Source organism: Lepidochelys olivacea (genome assembly GCF_965140295.1).
Source record: "Lepidochelys olivacea isolate rLepOli2 genome assembly, chromosome: 9".
In the NCBI taxonomy this organism is placed as follows: Eukaryota; Metazoa; Chordata; order Testudines; family Cheloniidae; genus Lepidochelys; species Lepidochelys olivacea.
Window position 1 is genome coordinate 16206959 of NC_140419.1, and position 21833 is coordinate 16228791.

The 21833-nt window shown below is 42.7% G+C and overlaps 1 protein-coding gene across 7 annotated transcripts in view; it reads left to right on the top strand.

The window, feature by feature from the left end:
- The window catches only part of TNIK (TRAF2 and NCK interacting kinase), a 300446-nt gene that overhangs the window by 160238 nt on the left and 118375 nt on the right, over positions 1-21833 (top strand). For all 7 annotated transcript variants that reach the window (XM_084638591.1, XM_084638586.1, XM_084638585.1 and 4 more), the window contains exons 3-4: positions 7428-7484; positions 13649-13774. In XM_084638591.1, coding sequence (XP_084494717.1) covers positions 7428-7484; positions 13649-13774 — 183 coding nt within the window. The remainder of the gene's footprint in view (positions 1-7427; positions 7485-13648; positions 13775-21833) is intronic.

The window sequence follows — 21833 nt, forward strand, 5'->3', positions numbered from 1 at the left end:
CTTCCTGTTAACAAAGACCATAGAACTTACCCAAGATAATTTCTGTTTGAACTAAAGCAACTCTTTAAGAAAAACATCCATTCTTGATTTTAAAATTGTCCGTGTTTATGAACCCACCACAGCGCTTGGTAAGTTGTTCCAATGGTTAATTACCCTCACTGTTACAAATGTGTGCGCCTCTATTTCCAGTCTGAGTTTGCCCATCTTCAACTTCCGGTCACTGGATCTTATTATACCTTTGTCTGCTAGATTGAAGAGCCCACTGTCAAATATTTGTTCTCAGTATAGGCCCTTATAGACTGTAACCAAGTCACCCCTTAACCTTCTTCTCTTTGTTAAGCTAAATATTTTGCGCTCCTTGGGTCTGTCGCTAGTGATGACGACACTGGCCTATCTCACAGGGCTGTGAAGTTTTGTTGATTAATGTCTGGTAAGCCATCTGTGAGAGTCTTGGGTGGAAGACACTATGGAAGTGCAAAGAACAAGCTAAGTTTTCACAACTGGACTTGCTGATCTCATGCTAATGGACCCACAAAGAACTACTACAAGCTGGGTGGTAGCCCTGGATGCCTTCTTTCAGGGGGTGCTGTGCCACTCAACTGTTTTGTTTTCCCTCCTCTCCATTCTGATTGGCCAGCTGTTGTTCTTTCACTGATGGCCAGCCTTTTATTTTATTTTAACTTAATTTAATTTTATTGTTTGGCTCAGCTGCTGCGTGGGAGCAAGGGGTGGCTCTGAAAACATTTTTCTGCCCTGGCAAAATAGCGGGGGCTGCTCCCACTGCTACCCCCAGTGATTCATTTTGGAATTACAAGAGCAGGCAATGTCTATGAATGTACTGTTTTAAATTTCATTATTGCTTATGTAACCCACACACCTCCTGGGTGTGGTGCTTTGTCCCCTCTAGTGGCACCGAGACCAGCTGGAGATTAATAAGTCTGCTACAGCCTTAGCTAAGGGCCATGTGGCTTTTAGCTCCTGCAGTAGAGGCTCATGCATTTAGCTCCAGAGGTCCCAGATTCAATCCCACTTGCCGATGACCGGGGTCTGTTGGTGTTACACTTCCCTTATCCATGGTCTCCGCTTTACTGAACGCTCAATGAGCCTTGACTGCATCCCCTGCTGTTGCTCCCTTTGCTTTAATTAGTGTTGGTAGGTTTGGGGACACTCTGGCAGAGCAAGGCAAGATGAATTTGGCAGCTGGAGGATCTGTTTTCACAAATTATGCTATCTAAATAAATGGCATTACAAATATCCCTTCCCCTTTTCTGAAAATCAGGGTACTTTATCAGCAGTGCTTCCCTAATGGCTTATGCCTGGGAGGGCAAACAGCTGTCAAAAGAGCAGTGTCTAGAGGCATTGGGTGGAATCCTGACCCCAAGGAAGTCAATGGGGTGAGGGGACTTCTGTTGGTCCAGGACTTCACCCATAATGCCTTGGGGTGGCCTAAGGGAAGCACTGGAAGGGGCGCCCCATGCTATGCTTATTCAGTAGGTGTAGTCAATGTCTCACCATAAAATACGCCCTCTAGGGCTGCAAACTCTCCACTCTTGTGCTTCTGTGCATTGGTAGGTAAATTATTCCTCTGGATTTGCTGGAGAGGATGTGGGCTGCCTGCATCCTCTCCTTTTTTCTGAGTACTTTGGGGCCTGGGCAAGGCATAATTTTAGCCTGGGCTTGTGCAAATTTGTGTGTGTGAAATCTGAAACAACGTAGGAGCCCTCAAACCAGCTGCTGCTCCTTTGCCTGTCTACATTTAAACTGGTGCAATAATATTTTCATTTTATACAATGCTCTTGGTGCATTGTTGGAATACATGCTGCCTCTCTGGCTGCATAAATCCCCTTGTTAAATGAGTGAGAAGTTCCCAGTGGGCGAATTGGCTTCCTATTGAAGTAATAAATTTAGGTGGAATGAAATGCCGTATCGCTCTTTGAAATTGCTCTGCTGCCTGCAGAGCCACCTCATGCCCATCCAAAGTCCACCCACAACAACTGCGTGCCTGTAAATCCCTGGTGAGAGCTCTGGTGTCTGGCAATGACTGGCAAATCCGTACCCTGCTAAGGACAAGATAATATAATGGATCTTTTTAATCTGCAGGAAGGGGTAGTGCTAGAGTCTGAGAAGGGCCTGCTGTCCTCAGAGAGCCAGACAGTGGCTTCAGCATAAAACATAAACAGCGTATGGGGTCAAATGCTGCAGATAATTACACCACTGTAAAACCAGAGTAATTCTACATTGATATTAGCAGAGTTTATCCAGATTGATACCCAAGGAGAATTTAGTCAGTTGATTTTAATACACATATTAACATTCATTCTTCCTGGATTTTTTCCTCCCCCAAGAAAATGCAATCAGAGCAGCAATCTCCACTTTCCTTTGGGAAAGGTGGCTGCTTAGAGTGCTTAGTCTGGCGGCACGTTTGCTCCAGTTTTTCCTTTCGTGTGCACCATAGCACATGTCCTGGAATACTGAATGGTAATGCTGTTCCCCCAGGACTCCAGGATTCTCTCCAGTGACCCCGTTTTGTTCATACAATTTGCAAAGACTGATGCTGGACAAAGACTCTAATATTTCTGCATGATATTCTGGACAAAACGAACTTGCTACAACAGCTGAGACATTCCGTTCCTTCCATGTTTGTACCATATGAATGAGAAATGCTGTAGTTGATAGGAAGATATTTCCTAAAGAAAAATCCCATCTGTATTTATTTTCCCTAATGTTATGTCTCTCTCTGGCAGCAGAACCTGAAGGTCAAGGGTCTCCAGAAGCTATTTTATTCCGGTGCAAAACTCTGATAAAACCATAGTTTCAAATTCCACAATGTATGCTTTTTTTAATGTGACACCAACTTAAGTTAATACAAGATAAAGTCACAATTCAAAGCTACTAGAATTCCCACGGTTCTGTGGTTTTCAACACACAAGGATGCAGTGAAGTGGGAGGCTCTCAGGGAGCCTGCATCACCCAGCACCTCAAACTCACCACATTGGTGTAAGGTCCCTAGGTGATTTTATGCCAGTGGAGGATTGGGTATATTGAAGGTCCACTCTGCCATGCCCCAGGCATGCCCCCTCCCTCTCTCCACATCAGGGGCAGGAGGCTTATGCTGGAGTCGGAGGCGGCTGTGTTGCCTCCTTCAGCTTTATGGCCGTAGAGAGTACCCCTAGGCAGAAGGGGCCACTTTGGGACAGTTTGTCTACTTTTGAGCAAAGTGGATTAATCAAACCAGAGAACAGGGCCCATAGAATTTGATGAGATCAGCTCTTATAGTCAAAGGCTCTCTGTGGAACCCCATGGTAATGGTTCAAAAAATATGGCAGGTTGTTAAGGAAAAATTAACACACCAATTATGTACCCAGCAAACTAGACAAAGGACAAATAGATACTGAGATATTTGGTTACCATTTATTCAATACTCAGACAAAAAAATCACCTGCCAAAAAAAAAAATCAGTCCAATATTTTTACATATTAACATTTGACAGACACATAGAAAACGTGTAATCAAAGATTTCTCAATTTAATAGTCACTAGAAACAGCATGTTGTAGGCAGCATAAAGATGTTCACTCTGAACTATGGTAACACCCTGTTAAATAGAGAGATCTGATGCTTATATTACTGTACAGTGTTTCTATAAACAGAAGCTCACTCTTGTTGTTGTTGTTGTTGTTTTGTCTCTGATTTATATGGCTAGGATTTGTGAACCCATTAAAACTTCCTAAATAAATAAATAAACATTCAGACCCCTCTCTTATTTTCACAAGAGATAGACTTTGGACCCATATTTTTGGCTGGAATCACCTTCCCACCTGTCCTCTTTTTATGCACTGTGCTTTGTGCCATTTACTGCTCTTTTCCCCAAAAGGTGGCTATTTTTTTCCGTAATGTTTACTTCAGTAGAGCTCCTGAAGGGGTGTAGAGTCTGCCTGTGCCTGGCAAGATTAGGGCCGTAGGTTGTAAGATTGCAAGGCTGTAGACTCAAACGTTCTACTGTGTGTCAATGTAAAATGATACATTACAAAACAGTCAACACTTACCAAACTGCTGAGTCGTACTGGGGAACATTGGAGTTCTTTTATTAAAATCTCAGGACCAAATTCCAGCTTGGAGGCACATTCCATTGTGTGAGAGCTGCAGCTAAGCCTCAAACAGAATTCGATCATAAGGTAGGGCATAGGAGTGTGATTAAGGCACTTTGGATTCTTCCTCTGGCTCTGTCACTGACTTGCTGTGTGAGCTTGGACAAGTCACTTCTCACTGTGCCTCTGTTTCCCCTTCTACCATCTGTCTATTCATTGTAAGCTCAGGAGGGCAGGGTCTCACTCACTCTGTGTTTGTACAGTGGGGCTTCTGGGTGCTGCTGTGATGCAAACAATCATTAGGAAAACGGGTGAGCTGCCTTTATTGGCACCAGTGCATCAAAATAGTTGCCTACAGATTTTCTCGGAGGATGCACCCTTTCTTTTCATTTTCTTTCCTACTTACATTCTGCGTGTTTGTGGTGTGTGTGTGAGAGAGAAAGAGAACATTTGATGTGAACAGTTTTGATATAATGTGTGATTCATTTGTGGAGAGAAGGAAATCAGCACGGAGCAAAATGCAGCACTTCATTATGGTACAAAAATAGATTGTGCTATAGAATATAATGAAAAAGTGAACAGTTTGCATATGAACTAGCTGTTCAGTGGCTGTGCCTCATTGGCCAGAAAGCTCAAGAAAATGAGCCTTTTCGTAGTCTTGCTTTTTAAACGTCAGTTGTTCTGCTTCACTACTAGTGGGGGTTGTTTTTGAACCATTGTGACGTTATCTGCTGACATATTCTGACTGTACAGCTTTTATTTGTGGTTTGCTATTTTTAAGAGACAGTCACAGTCAACGGTTTGGGTTCTTTGTTTTGTCATCTCCCTTCCCCTCCTCCCCCCCCCCCCCAACGCATGTGCATACACTCATTTTTCCATCCAGAAATTACCTACTCAAGTGCTGTCCAACAATCGTCTTCTTACAACTTTGTCAGTTTATCAGTTACCAAAAAATAAAGGGTTAATATCAATTCATATCACAATGAATCAAATAACAAGGGTGCATTTATATGTATACATGATTGTCAGAACTTTTAATTTAGCTAAACGTTTTCCATAAAGGGCACAGTCAGTTCATTAGAGTCCAAAGATGTAGGTATAATTTAAAACGATGTTTTAAAAAATCATAATATGACATGTTTGTAAAATAAAACCATTGTCTTGTATGTTCAAACACACAATTCTCAGTGGAGATTAAACATGCGATCTTCAGCATTATGGGTATGAACCAAAGCCTATTGAATCAATGGGAAGATTCCTATTAACTTTGGTGGGTTTATAATCCAGTCTATATTACCTGAGCTCAAGGAGAATTCCTGAGCTGTTATCTAAGAATCAGAGGCAATCATCCATCTCGAAAGACGACGGTGTAAGTAAGCAATAAAGCAGCTCATTTACTACAGTACATGTCATAATGCAGCATCACAAGTGGCTAAACATCCAATTTGCAAGTGACAGTCCTTGCCACATAATCCATGTGTAAAGTGCAGGGCCAGAAGATGAAGCTAGTGTACTATCTGCATGTGAGGCCTGCTGAACTTTCTTCTTCTTTTTTCGCTTTCCTCTTTGTACTAGTAGGTGGAGTCAGCCATTGGAAAGTTCTATCTATGTATTTATCTGTCTAGTTATTTTTATTGTGGGGGTGGGCATGGGCATCTGATGCCTTTGCTAGTTATACACACAAGGGCTCTGCGTCTTTCTCTTTCTACTTCCTCAATTGACCTGGACAGTATTACACACATGAAGCCCGTTTATTGTATTTATTATTACTCATTATTGATATATATTTTACTTCAGTGAAAATGGTTTTTTTGGATTTAAAGCTTCCCCTGCAACATTCTGCATCAAAACACAACAGTTTGGGGCTAATACGTGAGAAACCAGAAAGTGAAACCTAGTAGAGAGGAAAAGAAAGTGGCCAGCCAGTTTTCACTTTCCGAGCTTGAATAAGTGCAAAGAGTGACCGAGAACACGGTGAAATAGCAAATTAATTTATAAAAATTCCTTCAGATTGCTAAACTAAGGAATTGAAAACTAATTTTACATTTTATCTTCCCGGGATTTATTTAAATAAAATGTTCCTTGTAACTATGTTAATATCTATCATTACCCACCAAGTTTTCTTGGCAAATTCCCCCTGAGGTTTGGCCAAGTATTTAAACCCTAGAGTAGTTGGACATTCTTCTGTGATTTTATATATATATATGAGTCTTTATGACATTCTTCTGTGATTTTATATACATATATGAGACTCATTTTTGTCCTAGTTCATTCATGGGGGCTCGACTCCTCAGAAGTTGACTGCTACACTGATTAACATGTTTAGAGTCTTGTAACATGTCCACATCAAAGTATGTCTACTCTACTAATTTGTTCCACCTCCAGGACCTCATTTAGCATCAAAGTGCAGTCTCAGAGGTATATTAGGCATTCCTCTGTCCAGTCACACACTGAACTTTTGCATCAGAGTAGAGGGGAAAAAATGCAAAACGAAAGAATAATTATTTTACATCCTTAATGGTTTTCTTTGGGTGTTTGGTTTTGTCGTTATAGATAAAATAAATGTGCTTTAAGCTCTGTTCAAAACTCAGGTCGATAGAAAGTCACCAAATGACATCACTTTCTCTTTTGGGGCTTGAGTTCCACATGTCCAGCACTTCCTCAGAATCAGGCCCTGACTAAACAGTTGTCAGTGTCTCTGATTTATATAAAAAGGGACTGGTCAGAGGGTACCTGTTTCATTGTGTTACCATGCTACCCTGAGGGCTGGCTTCAAACCCTGGCTCGGGACAGAAATGGATTGGCATTAGTGTCACTCTGTATTCTAGTGGGCATTTATCCATAATGGATAGTTTCCAGCAAGGTGATTGTCTTTGCTTGAGAGAGACGCAGTACAGGAATGTGAAGGGGAGTGTAGTAGACGGAGAGATGCTAGCAGAGCTCTTGTTTGTGGGGAAAATGTAACAAGCGCTAAGAATCCTTCACTCACTGATCAAACACATGGTGGGTGGAATGAAACTTTCACACAATGGATGCTCAAAGGGTACTCAAGAAAAATCAGTGATGTTGGGAATGCTGCCAAAGCAATAAGATTGTTTAACAATGTTGTTGAAACAATGATACAATGACAAATTCATGTCTGACTTGTGTTGTACATGAGGTTACTCATCCCAGGCCTAGTCCTGAAAGTCCTTACTCGCACGAGTAGCCTTGTTGATGTCAGTGGGACTACTCGTGTGAGTAAACTTTTACAGAATTGTGGCCTATTGTAATCATTTTCTTGGTGCCAGTATGTAATATAATGCAATAAAAATTAAACTATTTCTTTTCTTCTTTCATAGGGTCGTCATGTTAAAACAGGACAGCTTGCTGCGATTAAGGTTATGGACGTCACCGGGGTAATGTATCCTAATTTGGCTATTTCTATATCCATAAATTACTAACAGGAGTCGGAGGGAAGTCACATGTGAAACAATGTGATGACTCCTGAAATGATTGTGTTTGGGAGAAGCAAGGGTATTAGGGCCCAATCCTGCTCCCACTGAAGTCCATGGCAAAATTAATGTGGACTTCAGTGGGAAACAGGGCCAGGTCCTGAATACAAGCTTTGTTATACAGCTGTTGAGTGCTAACGGTAAACATAATCTAAGGCCCCAATCCTACCAATACTGATGTTCGTGAGAAACTTTATTCATATGAGTAGTTCCATTGCAGTCCATGATACCATTCATGTACATAAAGTTACTCATATGCATAAGTCGTTGACTAGTTACCAAATTAAGGTCCCCAGTCCTGCAGTGCGTCTAACCAACTACATTATGTGTAGGTCTACATTGCTACCATTCATACTCCTGGCTGCAATGAAGATGTACCCTATATGTATCTAATTAACACGGTTTCATAGTCATAGAGAAAAATGTGTTGCAGTGATCACATAAACTTTACATGAGATTGAGAAAATTAATTTTTTCCAGATATTAAATGAATAACCAGATTAATAGGAAAGAACTGTCTAACCATTTCCCAAAAGGCCACAGAAGAAAAAGCAGTGTAATTCGTATACTTCTTGGAAGCCTAAACAGATGCATTTGAGAATGTTACTTAGTAAGAGCCTTATTCAAGAAGGAATCATGCCTTGCAAAGTTCCTGCCTGGATAAACAACGCCAGATTTGGGATCAAGGTTTTGTTTTTTAAATGAAATTACAAATTTCAGAATATAGGACTTGATCCAGATCCTCCCACCTTTATTTTTCTTTTAATTAACATTTTAAAATTAGTTTTCAGGAATACAACACGTACAAAACTACGTAGATACATAGAGATAAAAGTAGTCAATAGGCCTCACAAGCATGTTTAGCTTTACCTTAGAGAGAAAAAAGATGTATGGAAACAAAGAGTAGATAAATGTAAGTTAGGTCGGAAGGAGATGCAAACAAATAACCCCTAGTATAGTTCACCTCAGAATCTCCAGAAATCTGATTGTACAGGAAATGGGCAGATGAGATTCAACAAAGATAGTTAGGCCACTTTGTGGCAAAAATGGGTAAATGATGAGCCCACAAGGTTTGTTTGGGTCTGGATTAGATTTTAGCCTGAACTCTAAATTTCCCTTTTGAGGTCAAAGTAGGGCTAAATTTGGGTCAGAGTGGCATTCAGTGACCCCAAAATTTCATCAGCTGCTTGCTACAGATTTTGGAAGAAAGTAGCAAAAATCCAGTGAGACACGCTGATCTTGCAAGATTCCTGCCCCCTTGGGCCACATCTGAAAACAGGAGCCTTCTGGCTTAAGATCTGAATCACCACCTGAGGGTGGGTTTGGATCTGGGGGATTCAAATCTGAATCCACTTTATTACAATTTCAGTTGTAATGTGGGCAGGGCATAGCCAACAAAAATGAGCAGCAATTGTCACTTTTCCTTTTGACTCTGTTTTAGGAAGGCCAGGATGGCAAGTCCTCCACTTCCTGCTTTTCTTATATTGATGGGTGTGAGAACCTAAAACATTAAAGGTCCCAACCCAAATATTTGGCATTGATTGGATACTCTGTTCAGCTATTTAATGATTGAGCTCTTGTGTTGCACTTACCCCTACTTAAAAACAAAGGGTTTTTTAAAATGTACAAAAAGAAATTCTGAAAAACAAATCTGCAAAAAAGCAGAAAACCTACCACAGCCTGGCCTCTGTTTTGCTTCTCCTGCCACTCCTACAGTAGCAAACAGTAACCCTCAGTAACCCTCAAACAACCCCAGCCCTGAGAGAGCAAGTAGGAGAAATATGCAAATGACAAGAGATTGCAAGTATCAGCTGTAGAAAGAAAGATGCTGATGCAAAAGAAATCATCTGCACTTCACAATGGAAAATCCCTGTGTGATAAATCAGCTAACAGCTACTCCATCACTCCCATAACTGACTCAGTGTTGAAAGTGAACCTGTTTCGGAGAATCACTAAGGCTCCTCGTCACTGTGCTTAGTTGTCCTTAACTACCGTTCCCCCTAATTGTATGGTACAGAAGGTTGCAGAAAGCTGCCCCCAAATTACTGCATTTGATCAGTGTGTGTAGTTACGATCTCTGAATTATGGACTGAGATTAATTTTTAAGGAGCTGGCCCTTGCACATACAATGTGACCTACTTCATAGAGATTATTGTAATAAAACTGATGGAGATAAAAGCATGGAAACAAGACTGCTGTTATTGTCTGTGGTTTATGAAGCTTTTACTTTAGGATTGAGCAGCTACAGTAGCACCAGATCTTGGCATAGTAATTCCTTTTTTTTTTTTTTAAAGAAATAAACCCCATCAAGGGTTTAGCTGATGTCCCGCCGCTTGGGATTTCCTCAGAATTCACACTTTTGTTTATCTCTGTCACTGAAAGTCTCTGACACACCACACTGATCGTCAACATTTGATCTTTGTGTTTCGGCTTAATTCTTTATTTAAAATAATTTTAACCTGAAGAGGGACCCAAAATAAAACCTGGGATCCAAATGTCCTAGCCTTTTTCTCTCCACTTTCATTAGCGGAGTGCTTCCAAACCTGTGGTCTGTGATTTACTCAAGGTCTCTGGAGCACTTGCTGGTAATGTGCAGCAAGTTGGCAGGTCGTACACCGCTGGCTGCTCCTTGCTTTCAGCTTCCTCTACAAGTGTCCAGCCTCTTCTTTGCAATGAAAAGACCTAATAATAGAGCAACTAAATAAAAGTGCCATGATTTTTCAGGGGGTCCAGGGTGCCTACAAGTCCCACTGACTTCAGTCAGCACTGCCAGTGAGTCTCTCGAAACCAGGCTGCTTTTAGTTCACTGCCCAACCTTAGGCACCCATGTCTGAATGTTTTGGCTCATGTCTGCTTTTAGGGTTTGGGTGTGCCTAGCCCTTTTTTGGCCTGTACTACTCTGATCTTTGAGGTTTTGTGTCCAGCACAAAAGTGACAACTAGGATGGTCATACATTTAAGATAATACGATGTCCTCATAGAAAGGATCTAATTCCTCTCAGCTGCTGTTCCCAGTAGTCATCCTCCCCAGGCTGAGAGCATTCTGAACTCCTAAAGTGTCATACAGCATTTGTGTAAACTGCAGGCAGGTATCTTTTTAGCTGGGACGGGATGCTTAGGAGCAGAGGTGGGCTGGAGCCAATGGGTATTTGATATTGGAATCTAATTTCCTTGTGAGGAAAAACAGTGGCCTAGATCATCCTTTGTTGGTCTTGTTGCCCTGGATTTGAGGGGTGTGTATACCGCAGAGTGTGATCAAGTTAATTGCAACCATATTATGTGCATTCAGCCACCCGAAAGTAATAAAACACCATACAGTTAAGGGTTAATTTAAAAACAGGCTTTTAAAAGCAAGGTTAAAACTAGCTACAGTTTCTGCTAATCAGAATGGGAGGAAAAAACAAACAAGTAAACAATGAAAACCAAAATCCTTGGTGGTTAAAAAACCTTAAGTCGAAATGCCTTTCATATTGAAAGTTAAAAACGTAATAATACGATAGGGGTCATTGTAACCTATGTGTTTTGTAAACGTTAGTTATAAAGAATTAGCTAATTAAATGTCCTTTAAAGCAGTCCTCTAAAGCCATCTTAAAAACCGTTTTTCCTGACACCCTTTCTCCCTGGTGGGTAAGAAACTGGCCACTGCAAACCTGATGTTCTAAACCTATTGCTTATGTTTGTGTGTGCTTAAATCTAATAAATTGCAATTCTAAATAAAGCATGCTTACTTGCATAAATCTTATCAAATAGAAGTGCTATGTTCCTGTTAATTTATTCCTTACAATGCCTGGAGTAAAATAGTTAAGTTGCCCCTGTTGGGGGTTCTAAAAACCCCGGGTAACAGTCTGTGCACTTGTTAAGTTGCCAGCAGATTCCACTGTTATGCTGGACAAATAAAACCAAGCAGAAGTTTCTAGCAATACAGTAGAACAACAGGAGAAGAGATGGCTTTTAGGTCACCCTGTAATAACTCTAAGGCTATGTCGACACTACATATTATGGTGGTATAACTGATGTCGCTCAGGGGTGTGAATAAACCACCCCACTAAGTGATACAAGTTACACCGACATAAGTGCCAGTGTGCACAGTGCTGTGTCGGTGGGAGAGCTTCTCCCACCGACATAGCTTCTGCCACTCGTGGAGATGGTTTTATTATGCCGACTGGAGAGCTCTCTCTCATCAGACGCGTCCCTCACCACACGTGGTGCAGCTGCAGTGCTGTACGTATAGATATGTCCTTACTTATAACCCTTTATGCCGATTCCTAACCCTCTTTGGTGTTTACACTCTTCAGATTCTTGCAGACAATAAAATAGGTTGTTGTTTACCCAAGCTGTACCTAATTAGCTCATTTAAATCTTTCCTCATGTCAGTTTCTCCAGTCCCTTAATCATTTTTGCAGCTCTTCTCTGAATTCCTTCTTAAAGACTATGATAATTTAGTCATTCTCTGTAGTAAAGAAAGAAATCAGTGCTTCTCGCCATGTGTTGGGAGACATCTGGTCAGAAAATACAGTTGTTTAGAAAGAGCTCATGTTTGCAGATTAGCTGATCACCAGGGTGTCTCTTGATTTGCTAGTTTATAAAACTGAAGTCAGAACAAAACAGATGGGGTGGTAATAGAGGAGGAAGGAGGTAACATTTATTCAGGGCTCTTTAGAATAAAGCTAATCAACCAGGTGTTAACTGCTCTTTCCTGCTCTGGAGACACTTCAGATTTCAACATACTAGAATCCTAGAATCAACATAAAATAAAATTAGGGTTCCTCAGATCAAGTCCAGTGTAAACAAAGCAAACAAGCAAAAGAAATAGAAGCCGAAAATGTGTATCCTCATAATTCTTCTCCCAAAAGACTAGTTCCACTCTTGATGTTTTGCAGGCCAAATTGAGCCCGCCAATAAGTGAGCCCAACTCCATGGTGGTCAAAGGAGTTCCACCAGGACTGAATTTGTCCTCATGAGAATATCCTGAAATTGTCTGGATGGGCTAGATTTTCCTAGTACCTATCTAACTCAGTCACTGAGTGTACATGCTTTTGATAATCATATATTTAAATCTCAAATCCGACATGCCTGACAATACTTAAGCACAGCAGGGTGACCTCAGAGTTTTGCAGCTCGGCCTTTGAACTTCCCAGCTCAGCTTGCATAACCTTTCCTTAACATGAATAAATTCTAATATTTTGTAAACATACTTTTTGGCTACTGTGATAAGGTTAAAGACCATGGGGTGACTTCTGTACCAAGGTTTGCTTTCTGGAATAATACAAATGGGCCACTGGCCGCGGGGATAGAAAAGTACTATAGTGAAGGTGATGGAGCTGCCGAGCGACTCGTGTATGGTACACCCTCGAGCCCAAATGGTTATCTTCAGAGAATTCTGAAAGACTAAACAATGTAAAATGAATAAGTAAATAGCAACTGAGCTGCCAATAAAGATGTATAATCTATTCTCTTGGCCAAGAGGCTCAACAATCTGGCAATAGACTCTGGAACCTTTAATGTCTGATGGCTGTCTGACTCCAGACTATGTCACTGTGATTTAAAGTTCTTACCATGTGATGACTGTTCTGTAGCCTGTGTAAAATGAGCTGGTCAGTCCGCCTCATCACAGCAGGTAACTGGGCTTAGAAGAGAGGCCAAGTTCTGAATGTGCTTGGAGACTGAACTGCTTTTTTACCCTCAAAGTGGTTTACCGAGGAGAAGGAGAAAGAGAAGACTTTAATCTTCAGGCCTCTTAACCAGTACTTATCACAAGCACTAAATTCACCTAAAAATTACCTTTTCCAAAGTCTGTAGTCATAACACTTAACCTTCCAAGGCTCAGTCATGGGTCCCATTGCCTTAAATTGGAATTACACCTATTTATACTAGGATTGAATATGTGCCACATTGTGAAGCACAGGCCTAAATAAAGGGCATAAGCAAAATTAGTCAGGTGGAGAGGGGGCAGAGATGTGGCCTGCTTAAATTAACTAACTGCAACAAAGATGAAGAGAAATCATGCCAACGAAAAATCTGTGAAATGTGTTCTTTGGTGTCACTGAGTTTTATTTTTTCTTATCCCAGGATGAAGAGGAGGAGATCAAACAGGAAATTAACATGCTAAAGAAATATTCTCATCACCGAAATATAGCCACATATTATGGTGCTTTTATTAAAAAGAACCCACCCGGAATGGATGATCAACTCTGGGTAGGCAGTGCTTTTAAATGTCCTCTTCTTCCTTTTATAAGCATTGGGGTTTGATCTACTGAGTTTCCTCCAGTTGCAGTCTAACCTCCACCCTAGGAGCTGTTGTTGTTTTTTTAAATGCTATATCTTCATATTGCTTGCACCTGCTTGCAGGCTGTGATGTGAGAGAACAGACCCCTGTTTTGCCACAGAGACAGGATTATACCTTTAATACAGGAGTCGATCAAAAATAAACACGTAGGTGGAATTTAGTGATGCGTTGGAGAAAAGGAAGTTTTCGGCCAAAGAATTTTCAGTAGAATACTAAAGCTAAATAGTCGAATCCCTGTGAGCATCCGATGAAGTGAGCTGTAGCTCACGAAAGCTTACGCTCAAATAAATGTGTTAGTCTCTAAGGTGCCACAAGTCCTTCTTTTCTTTTTGCGGATACAGACTAACACGGCTGCTACTCTGAAACCTAAAACTAATGGGAAATTAGTTTAAATACAGCAATGTAGGTATTGTTTTGTAGTCTAAATAACCCTGCAAGTAACTAGAACTGTGATTTGTGCTGTGATAACCATGGTCAGATACACAAATAACAGTTGCCGTACTGGAGCCAACCTTCTTGTAAGCTCTGCCCTGCACTCAAGGGTTTTCCCATTACGTTGTGGGGAGGGAGGAATTCAGACCCAAGTTTTGAAGTGTTCCCTAATTTGGGATTCTCCAGTTTTTGGGTGCTCAACTTGAGGTGCTCTCAGGCATGACTTGTATGGGGTGTGGAGCAGCCACAATTCCACTGCAGATCAGTGCAGAGTTGGTGGTATACTCATTTGAACCCCACAGAGTTGTTGCAGAGCATTGGTTTACTTAACATTTCATCCAGCCCAGGCTTTTATCTGGCAGTTTTCTACGGTTCCCAGATAAATTGGTTCAGCTGTTTATCGTCATATGCATGTGCCAAAATGTCAACAAGTCATGGGAATAAAAAAAATAAAATCAAGGAATGTATGACTTCCGTGGCACCCGTGACAAAAAATACAACCGAACTGAAGGACAGCTGCCAGTGATCCCTGTATTTAGGTTGGCTCAGGCTGTTCATTATAAAATGTTCTTACAATTTATTATTCTTTTATTTGTTAATATATTTATTTTTAGAACCTCTTGCACATCCTTTGTTTGTGGCAGGTCTATACAGTTCAACAAGAAGAAAGCCCTTGGGCTAGAGAAGTGCCTTTTCTTTGTCCTATGAAATTCCATTCAGGTTTAGCAGTCTTATAAGCTGTTAAAATTACTATTTCCTTTGTGTTGCTTGTGTTCCTTGGGGAAATGTTGGTAGTTTGCCAAAACAACTAAACACAAGCCTTCTAAAAAATCAGGCTCAGGCTGCCACCACAACATCAGATGCTGTACAGAGAACAGCTGGCCTAGGGGGGAGAGCTCAGCTGTACCATGCCAGGCTTACTGTCTCCTGACCATGCTCAATGGCCCTAGTGTCTCATCCCATCGTCTGGGGCACCACATGGCACAGGAGCTCTCCTAAACTCTCAAGATAGAATTGCAGGACTGGAAGGGACCTCAAGAGGTCTTCTAGTCCAGTCCTCTGCACTCGTGACAGGACGAAGTATTATCTGGACCATCCCTGACAGGTGTTTGTCTGAGCTGCTCTTAAAAGTCTCCAATGATGGAGAGTCCACAACCTCCCTAGGCAATTTATTCCAGTGCTTAACCACCCTGACAGGTTAGGAAGGGAGACCTTGGGTAGGCTCCCCGTGATCTTCCCTTTGATCAGCACATTGCACCATCCGGTCTCTGGGATAAAAACTTTCTCTTGCTGCTAGCTTTGTAGTTAGCCCTATAGCTCAAGTGGTAGCAGTCTATGCTTCAGTGCAAATGGAGGTTCTGGGCTCCCACTCTGTTGACAGTGCATGAGCATGTTGTTACAGTTGTACATGTTGGAATTTGTTTTTACCTTGTTGCTGTTTCTGTCTGATGATTAACTCTTTTCTGGTCAGACAGTTTTATTTCTAAAGCTCCTATCCAAGGGCCTCCACAGCAACCCAAACTTGCTAAAGATAAATAATGCCAGAAAAGAATCTCCCATAAATAGAATAACCTCCTTTGTCAAACCCTCCCCACCAGGCAAATAAATGAGCTCCACCTCCTTCAGATAACTGGAACCAAAGGAGGCGCAAGCAGGAATTGTGATTCCCCCAGAGCAGCAGTTCTCAAACTTCATTGCACTGCAGTCCCCTTCTGACAACAAAAATTATTACACGACCCCAGGAAGGAGGACTGAAGCCTGAGCCAGAGCCCAAGCCCCGCCTTCAGCCTCAGGTCGCGGGGGCTTGGGCTTTGGCTTCAGTCCTGAGCCAAGCAAGTCTAATGCCAGCCCTGGAGACCCCATTATAGCGGTCCCAACCCACAGTTTGAGAACTACTGCCCCAGAGGATTCTGGTGACCCCCCTCCACAAGTGTGCAAGGGAAAAAGCTTCTTATACCCACACCTCCATTTGCATCCCTTTGGGCTCGATAACTGAGTACACGTCCATGACCTGTGTTGTACAGGAGGTCAGCCTAGATGATCTAATGGTTCCTTCTGGCCTTAAAAAAAAAGAAAAAAAATCTATGAATCAACCCCTCAGGAGCTGGGCCAGATTCTGGACCTTTACTTGAAGAAGGGATTAATCACAACCATTTAAAGCTTGCAGGCTATTGATGAAAGCCATCCTCTTTACATTTAAAAGTGGTTAAGTGGATAGAATTTATAAAGTCTATGTCATGTACTGGAGCTGAATAAGAGGTGTTCGATGGAAACTCCTTTGACAGTGGCAGAAGAGCAATGCTTTTGTCTCCACATTAAATCACTGTTGTTTGAGGTATCTGATAGAATTCTCATGCGTTCCAATTTCATCAGTGGTTGCTCTGGAGATAAAGGCTTGTTTATTTTTCACCGGCTCTTTATTGAAATAAAACTGTTTCTGATAATGCCCAAGTAATTCTCTTTATCGACACTGAGAGGGCTGATATGGAAATCGAAAAAGGGAGCTTTTTCAATAAAGATTAAGATCTCTTGGAAACAAGACAAGCGTCTGACAACATATTGTCATTCCTGCGCGGCACCATAGTGGTGAAGAGGTCTTTCAGTTCTGCTGTTCTCCATTCAATAACAGCAACCAGCAAAGAAATAATGAGCTACTACACCGACTAATTTTCCTGCAACTAGAAAGCTGCACACAGCATACTCTGCTGTGTCTCCTGACACTACTGATGCAGTATCACAAATCTGACATATTTGTAAGAGGGAAATAAAAACCACTTGTATACTAGGAAATGGAAGAGCAAGGTAAAATATTTGACACTGGAGATGGCGGTGACCTTGGTTTTTTTCCCACCTTCTTCTGCAGCGTGGAGTGAAGTCGCTGGCCAGGGCTATCTGGGTGTGTTGCAGGCACTGCTGGCATTGGTGCACCTAGGTCCCTCCTACTCTTGGTCTGTGTTTAGTCTCTTGTGGGCTGTAACACTTTGGTTTGATTTTGGTTGCTGGGTTTAATGTGCAGCTGCTAGGTGGTGTTGGTGGCCTGTGATATACAGGAGGTCAGACTGGGTGATCTGATGGTTCCTTCAAGCCTTTAACTGTGTGGCTCTAAGTGTAAAAGACATTGAAAATTGATTTAACCATGTTTTGGTCAAAATGTTGCTTTCAGATGTGCGTGATGGATATCTTCGATTTTCTCTCTGCTCATGCTGATCTTCTGTCTAGGGAGGTCCTATGCATGTAGCTAGAGGAGACTATCTGAGACAAAATTCACTGCAAATCTTAGAGAATTTTGCCCCCAGTATTACTATTAGTTTGTCTTATCCAAGTAGATCGGCTATAGCAATGGGCATAAAGTAGCAGAGCTCAGCTAACAGGTGGACTAGGTCATAAGGTCACTCAATACTGAGGAATGTTTTTTGGGAAATAGAGCTAAACCGAACCATCGAAACATAAAAATGCAGCTCTGATTTCCCCAGCTGTCTTTGTGTGTTGGTGCATTTTTTCAGCTAATGCCTTCCTTCATTAGTGCCAGACTGTGCCTGGTCCTTGTGGGTGCACAGAGAAGAAGGCACAAGAAAGCTTCCCTCCTGCTTGTATGCCCTGGTAATTGCATACGATCAGTCTGCTCAGGGTAGTGCATGGACTGCTCCCTTACACATCCCCCTGTGGATGCAAATCTTCCTTCAGCAGGGGTGGGAGGGGGTGAGACAATGGCCCCTGTTGCATTAATGTAATGAACTATATGGGCTGAAAGAGTTAAAGGTATTAACATCACCCTGAAATTGTCCAACATTAAACAGTGTTAAATGAGGTTCAGGGGGGTTGATATACAGAATGATATACAGACATGCTTTGTGCCCTGGCAAACACCATTAAACATCCGTTAACCCTTTATTAAAGATCTATAGAAAAGAAAGAAAACAGTTAAACCATTTGTAGGGTAAGTTACTAAGGCTTTCATTTTAACAACATCCGTTTTTTCCTTTACCCTTTAGCTGTGGGGAGTCTTTAGAAGGAAAACCCCCCTGTCTGACCATCTCCTAGGTCAGGGGTGGGCAAACATTTTGGCCTGAGGGTCACATCGGGGTTGCGAAACGGTATGAAGGGCCAGGTAGGGAAGGCTATGCCTCCCCAAACAGCCTGCCCCGTCCATCCACCCTCTCCCACTTCCCGCCCCCTGACTGTCCCCCTCAGAACCCCCAACCCATCCAACCCGCCCTGCTCCTTGTCCCCTGACTGCCCCCTCCCAGGACTCCTGCCTCCTATCCAACTCCCCCATCCCCTATCCAACTCCCCCGCCCCTTGACAGCCCCTCCCCCCCGGGACTCCCATGCCCTATCCAACCCCCCCAGTCCCCGTCCCCTGACCGCCCCATCCCAGAACCTCCACCCCATGCACCCACCCCCTGTCCTCTGACTGCCCCCCAGGACTCCTTGCCCCCCGCCCCCTTACCATGCCGCTCAGAGAGGCAGGACAGGCTTATTGGAAAGCCTGGGAGGTGGGCAGGCACAAGCCGCGCTGCCCAGCAGGAGCGGTGGGCCAGAGTGCTCCCTGCATGGCGGCATGGCTGCGGGGGAGGGGCCAGGGGCTAGTCTCCCAGCTGGGAGCTCAGGGCAGGACGGTCCCGCGGGCCGTAGTTTGCCCACCTCTGTCCTAGATGGTAGTAAAGATGGTAATAACTTCCCTTTTGGAAAAAGAGAAGTTAGTTGAGATGGGCTAAAGCTGTCAGTGTTGCTGCTGCTGTTAAAGTCCAGTCCCAATTCCTAGAAGACAAAACAAGATTGGCACACATGCAAAAGGGGAAAGAAAAGAACCGCAAAGATTTTAAAAATGCAGCTTCTGTTTCTGGTGTTGAATTTAACTTGCAACCTCACTGCTTTAAAAAAAACAACAGCAACCCACCACAGGCACAATACATGATCTTATCAGCTGCTTTGAGACCTGGCAAACATGTGCCAGCGTCTGGCTGTTCAGGGCATTGCTTCTGGCTGCTTATTTCTGGTCACAGGCTTTCAGCATGTTGCAAAATATGCAGTCTTGACTGGCTAAGCCAGACTCTTAAGAGACAGAAGGGAAAGGGAGAGAAATAGGAAAGAGAAGAAATAAGGCAAGAAAGGAAAAGGACGGTTGTGGGAGGCGGGAGACCAAGTCTCACATCCTAGGTGGTGTTCAGGATTTAGCTGGAGATGGTGGAGATGGAAATGTCTTTGGGGTCCCTTTTTCAGACCTGGTCTGATCAGGACATTTCTCAGGATTAGGAGTCCCAGGAGATGATGGGTATGGCAGCCATGATGGTGAAGCTCACTTCTTCTCCTTCTCTCATCAGTCAGTGTCACAGTAGTCAGCTTTTCTCCTCCACTGATTTTTTTTCTCTTCTTTTAAGGAGCCCAAAAGGGAGTGATGGACAGAATGACCCTTCCTCTCATTATTTTGTCCACCAATTAGATCTAATTTCCCACACCCCAATTTTGGTTCATTGATTTCCAGCCCCACACTGTTTTGTTTATCAGGCATGATCTTAACACGGTCCTTGATTCATGGCAGTAGGCCTTTTTGTTTGGACTAATTCAGTCTGTCTCTTTATTGCATCTTTTCCCATCAATATTTGTTGTTACAGGTTATTGTGACTTTTTTTGAACTTTCAGACACTGTTCCTACCTGAGCTCACAATTAGGGGAAAACTGTAGGCCCAATTATTGCAACACCTCCTACTCCACAGTGACCTACCATTTAGCACAGCCCTGGGCAGGGAGGGGCAGCATGCACACACCTTGTGAACAAGAGAGCTCCACACAGAGAGACACATTCCCTGTACAGAAGAATGTGCAGTCTAAGAAGACAGAGGATGAGCATTGGAGCCACAAGCAAAGCGATCAGTGTGATGGTAGGCAGAAAGTTTGCTAGTGAACTTTTTATAAAGTTAAACCCATTGAATTCAACTCCACCCCCACATCATCCCTCCATCCTATCACCTATTTGACCCCAAACATCAATTCCCAGCCTTAATTCCAGTCTCCTTATGACCTCCCTCTGATCACTGGACTTCCTATCCCCACATAAATGAGTAGTTCACTCATCAGATAAATAAAGTAAATAGAGTAGAGGACAGTGAACAAATTGCTTGTAGGTGTCATGGTAGGCATCAAGAAAGATTAAATGAATAGAGGGTAGTGGCCTTTTATACCAGCTCAAAGAGAGCATTCCATGTATTGTGCATCACTGTTCAAGAAAGCATGGGGTCATTTGAGAGAGGCAGACCACTAAGATGTTGAAGTTGGCATCAGCGTCAGAGTGCTGGGCATGGGGAGGGGATGTAAGTGATGGATTTTTAGAGAGGGATAGAATTATGCAGGGGGTCATAAAGAAACTTGTACTTGATTGCAAAAGTGATCAACACAAAGAAGTCCTTCCTGAGCACATTGATGTTCCAGAGCTGTTTCTGGAAATATTATCAGAAGCTGTAGGGTTTCTTCTTAAGTTCAATATGTTACCCCATAGCTGTATGCTATGTGTTAATATGGGTGTTGCTTTGCTGGATGATTGTCATCTGTCCTTGTCATCTGCAGTGTATTGAAGTGATTAACCAACAAGATCTGCCATGCGTGTACAATTGTATAGGATTTTGCTGTGGCTTCTAGAATTGGATTTACACTGCATGCAGAGTAAGCTTCAGGCTGGTGACAGCTGAGGGCAGAGCAGTAGTAATGTAGCCATTCCCCCAGTGGGGAGAGGTACTTGCCTTTCTGGTGGGAGATGGATTGCTTCCATGGCAACCCTAAAAATGAGTGCGAAGGTAGATTTATAAGGCGGGGGGGGGGGAGAAGAGGGGGAAATAAAAACATGCAGCCTTCAGAATACCTACCCTTGGCAAGTACCTCAGAGTCCCTGCTTCTATGCCCTGCCATGCAGTCCTCTGCCACAGCTGGGAGGGAGTGCACTCAGTCAGCCTTTCCTAAGATATAATGTCACTTACAGACAGATCAGCTGAGGGGTGGCTCTCACAAGAATGATCCTAAATCAGGATAACTCCAACTGCAGCCAGGCTGTCAGTGAGCAGATGCTCCAGGTTCAGAGGTGTACGCATCAGGGGAATCCTGCAAAAAATAAAAAGGAAAGATTTTAAAATGTAACAATGAGACCTGGAACCATTTAATTTTTTCTTATATTTTTCAGCATTTAAAATCTATAAGGGCCAGTTTTACTCTTGGCACTATTGGTGTAAATCCAGGGGAACTCCCACTGCAGTTTAGATTTACATTTGTGTTCCTGAGAGTAGAATTTGGCCCATAGTGATGATCCAAATCCTGCTGTCATTTACATGCATGCAAACTCATCCACTCTTTTTGGGGGGGGGAGCGGTGGGGGGGGTTGCACATATGTGTACCTAAGAGAACTGGTCTTGTTCTGCAAACCATGTTTGTGGATCGCAGATCGGTTGTGGGTACAGATTTTCTATCCATGCTGGGCTCTATCATTCTGTTGAGTGGACTCATTGGAGAATGTCTCTGCACAGCTGAAACCTTAACCAACTCAAATTAA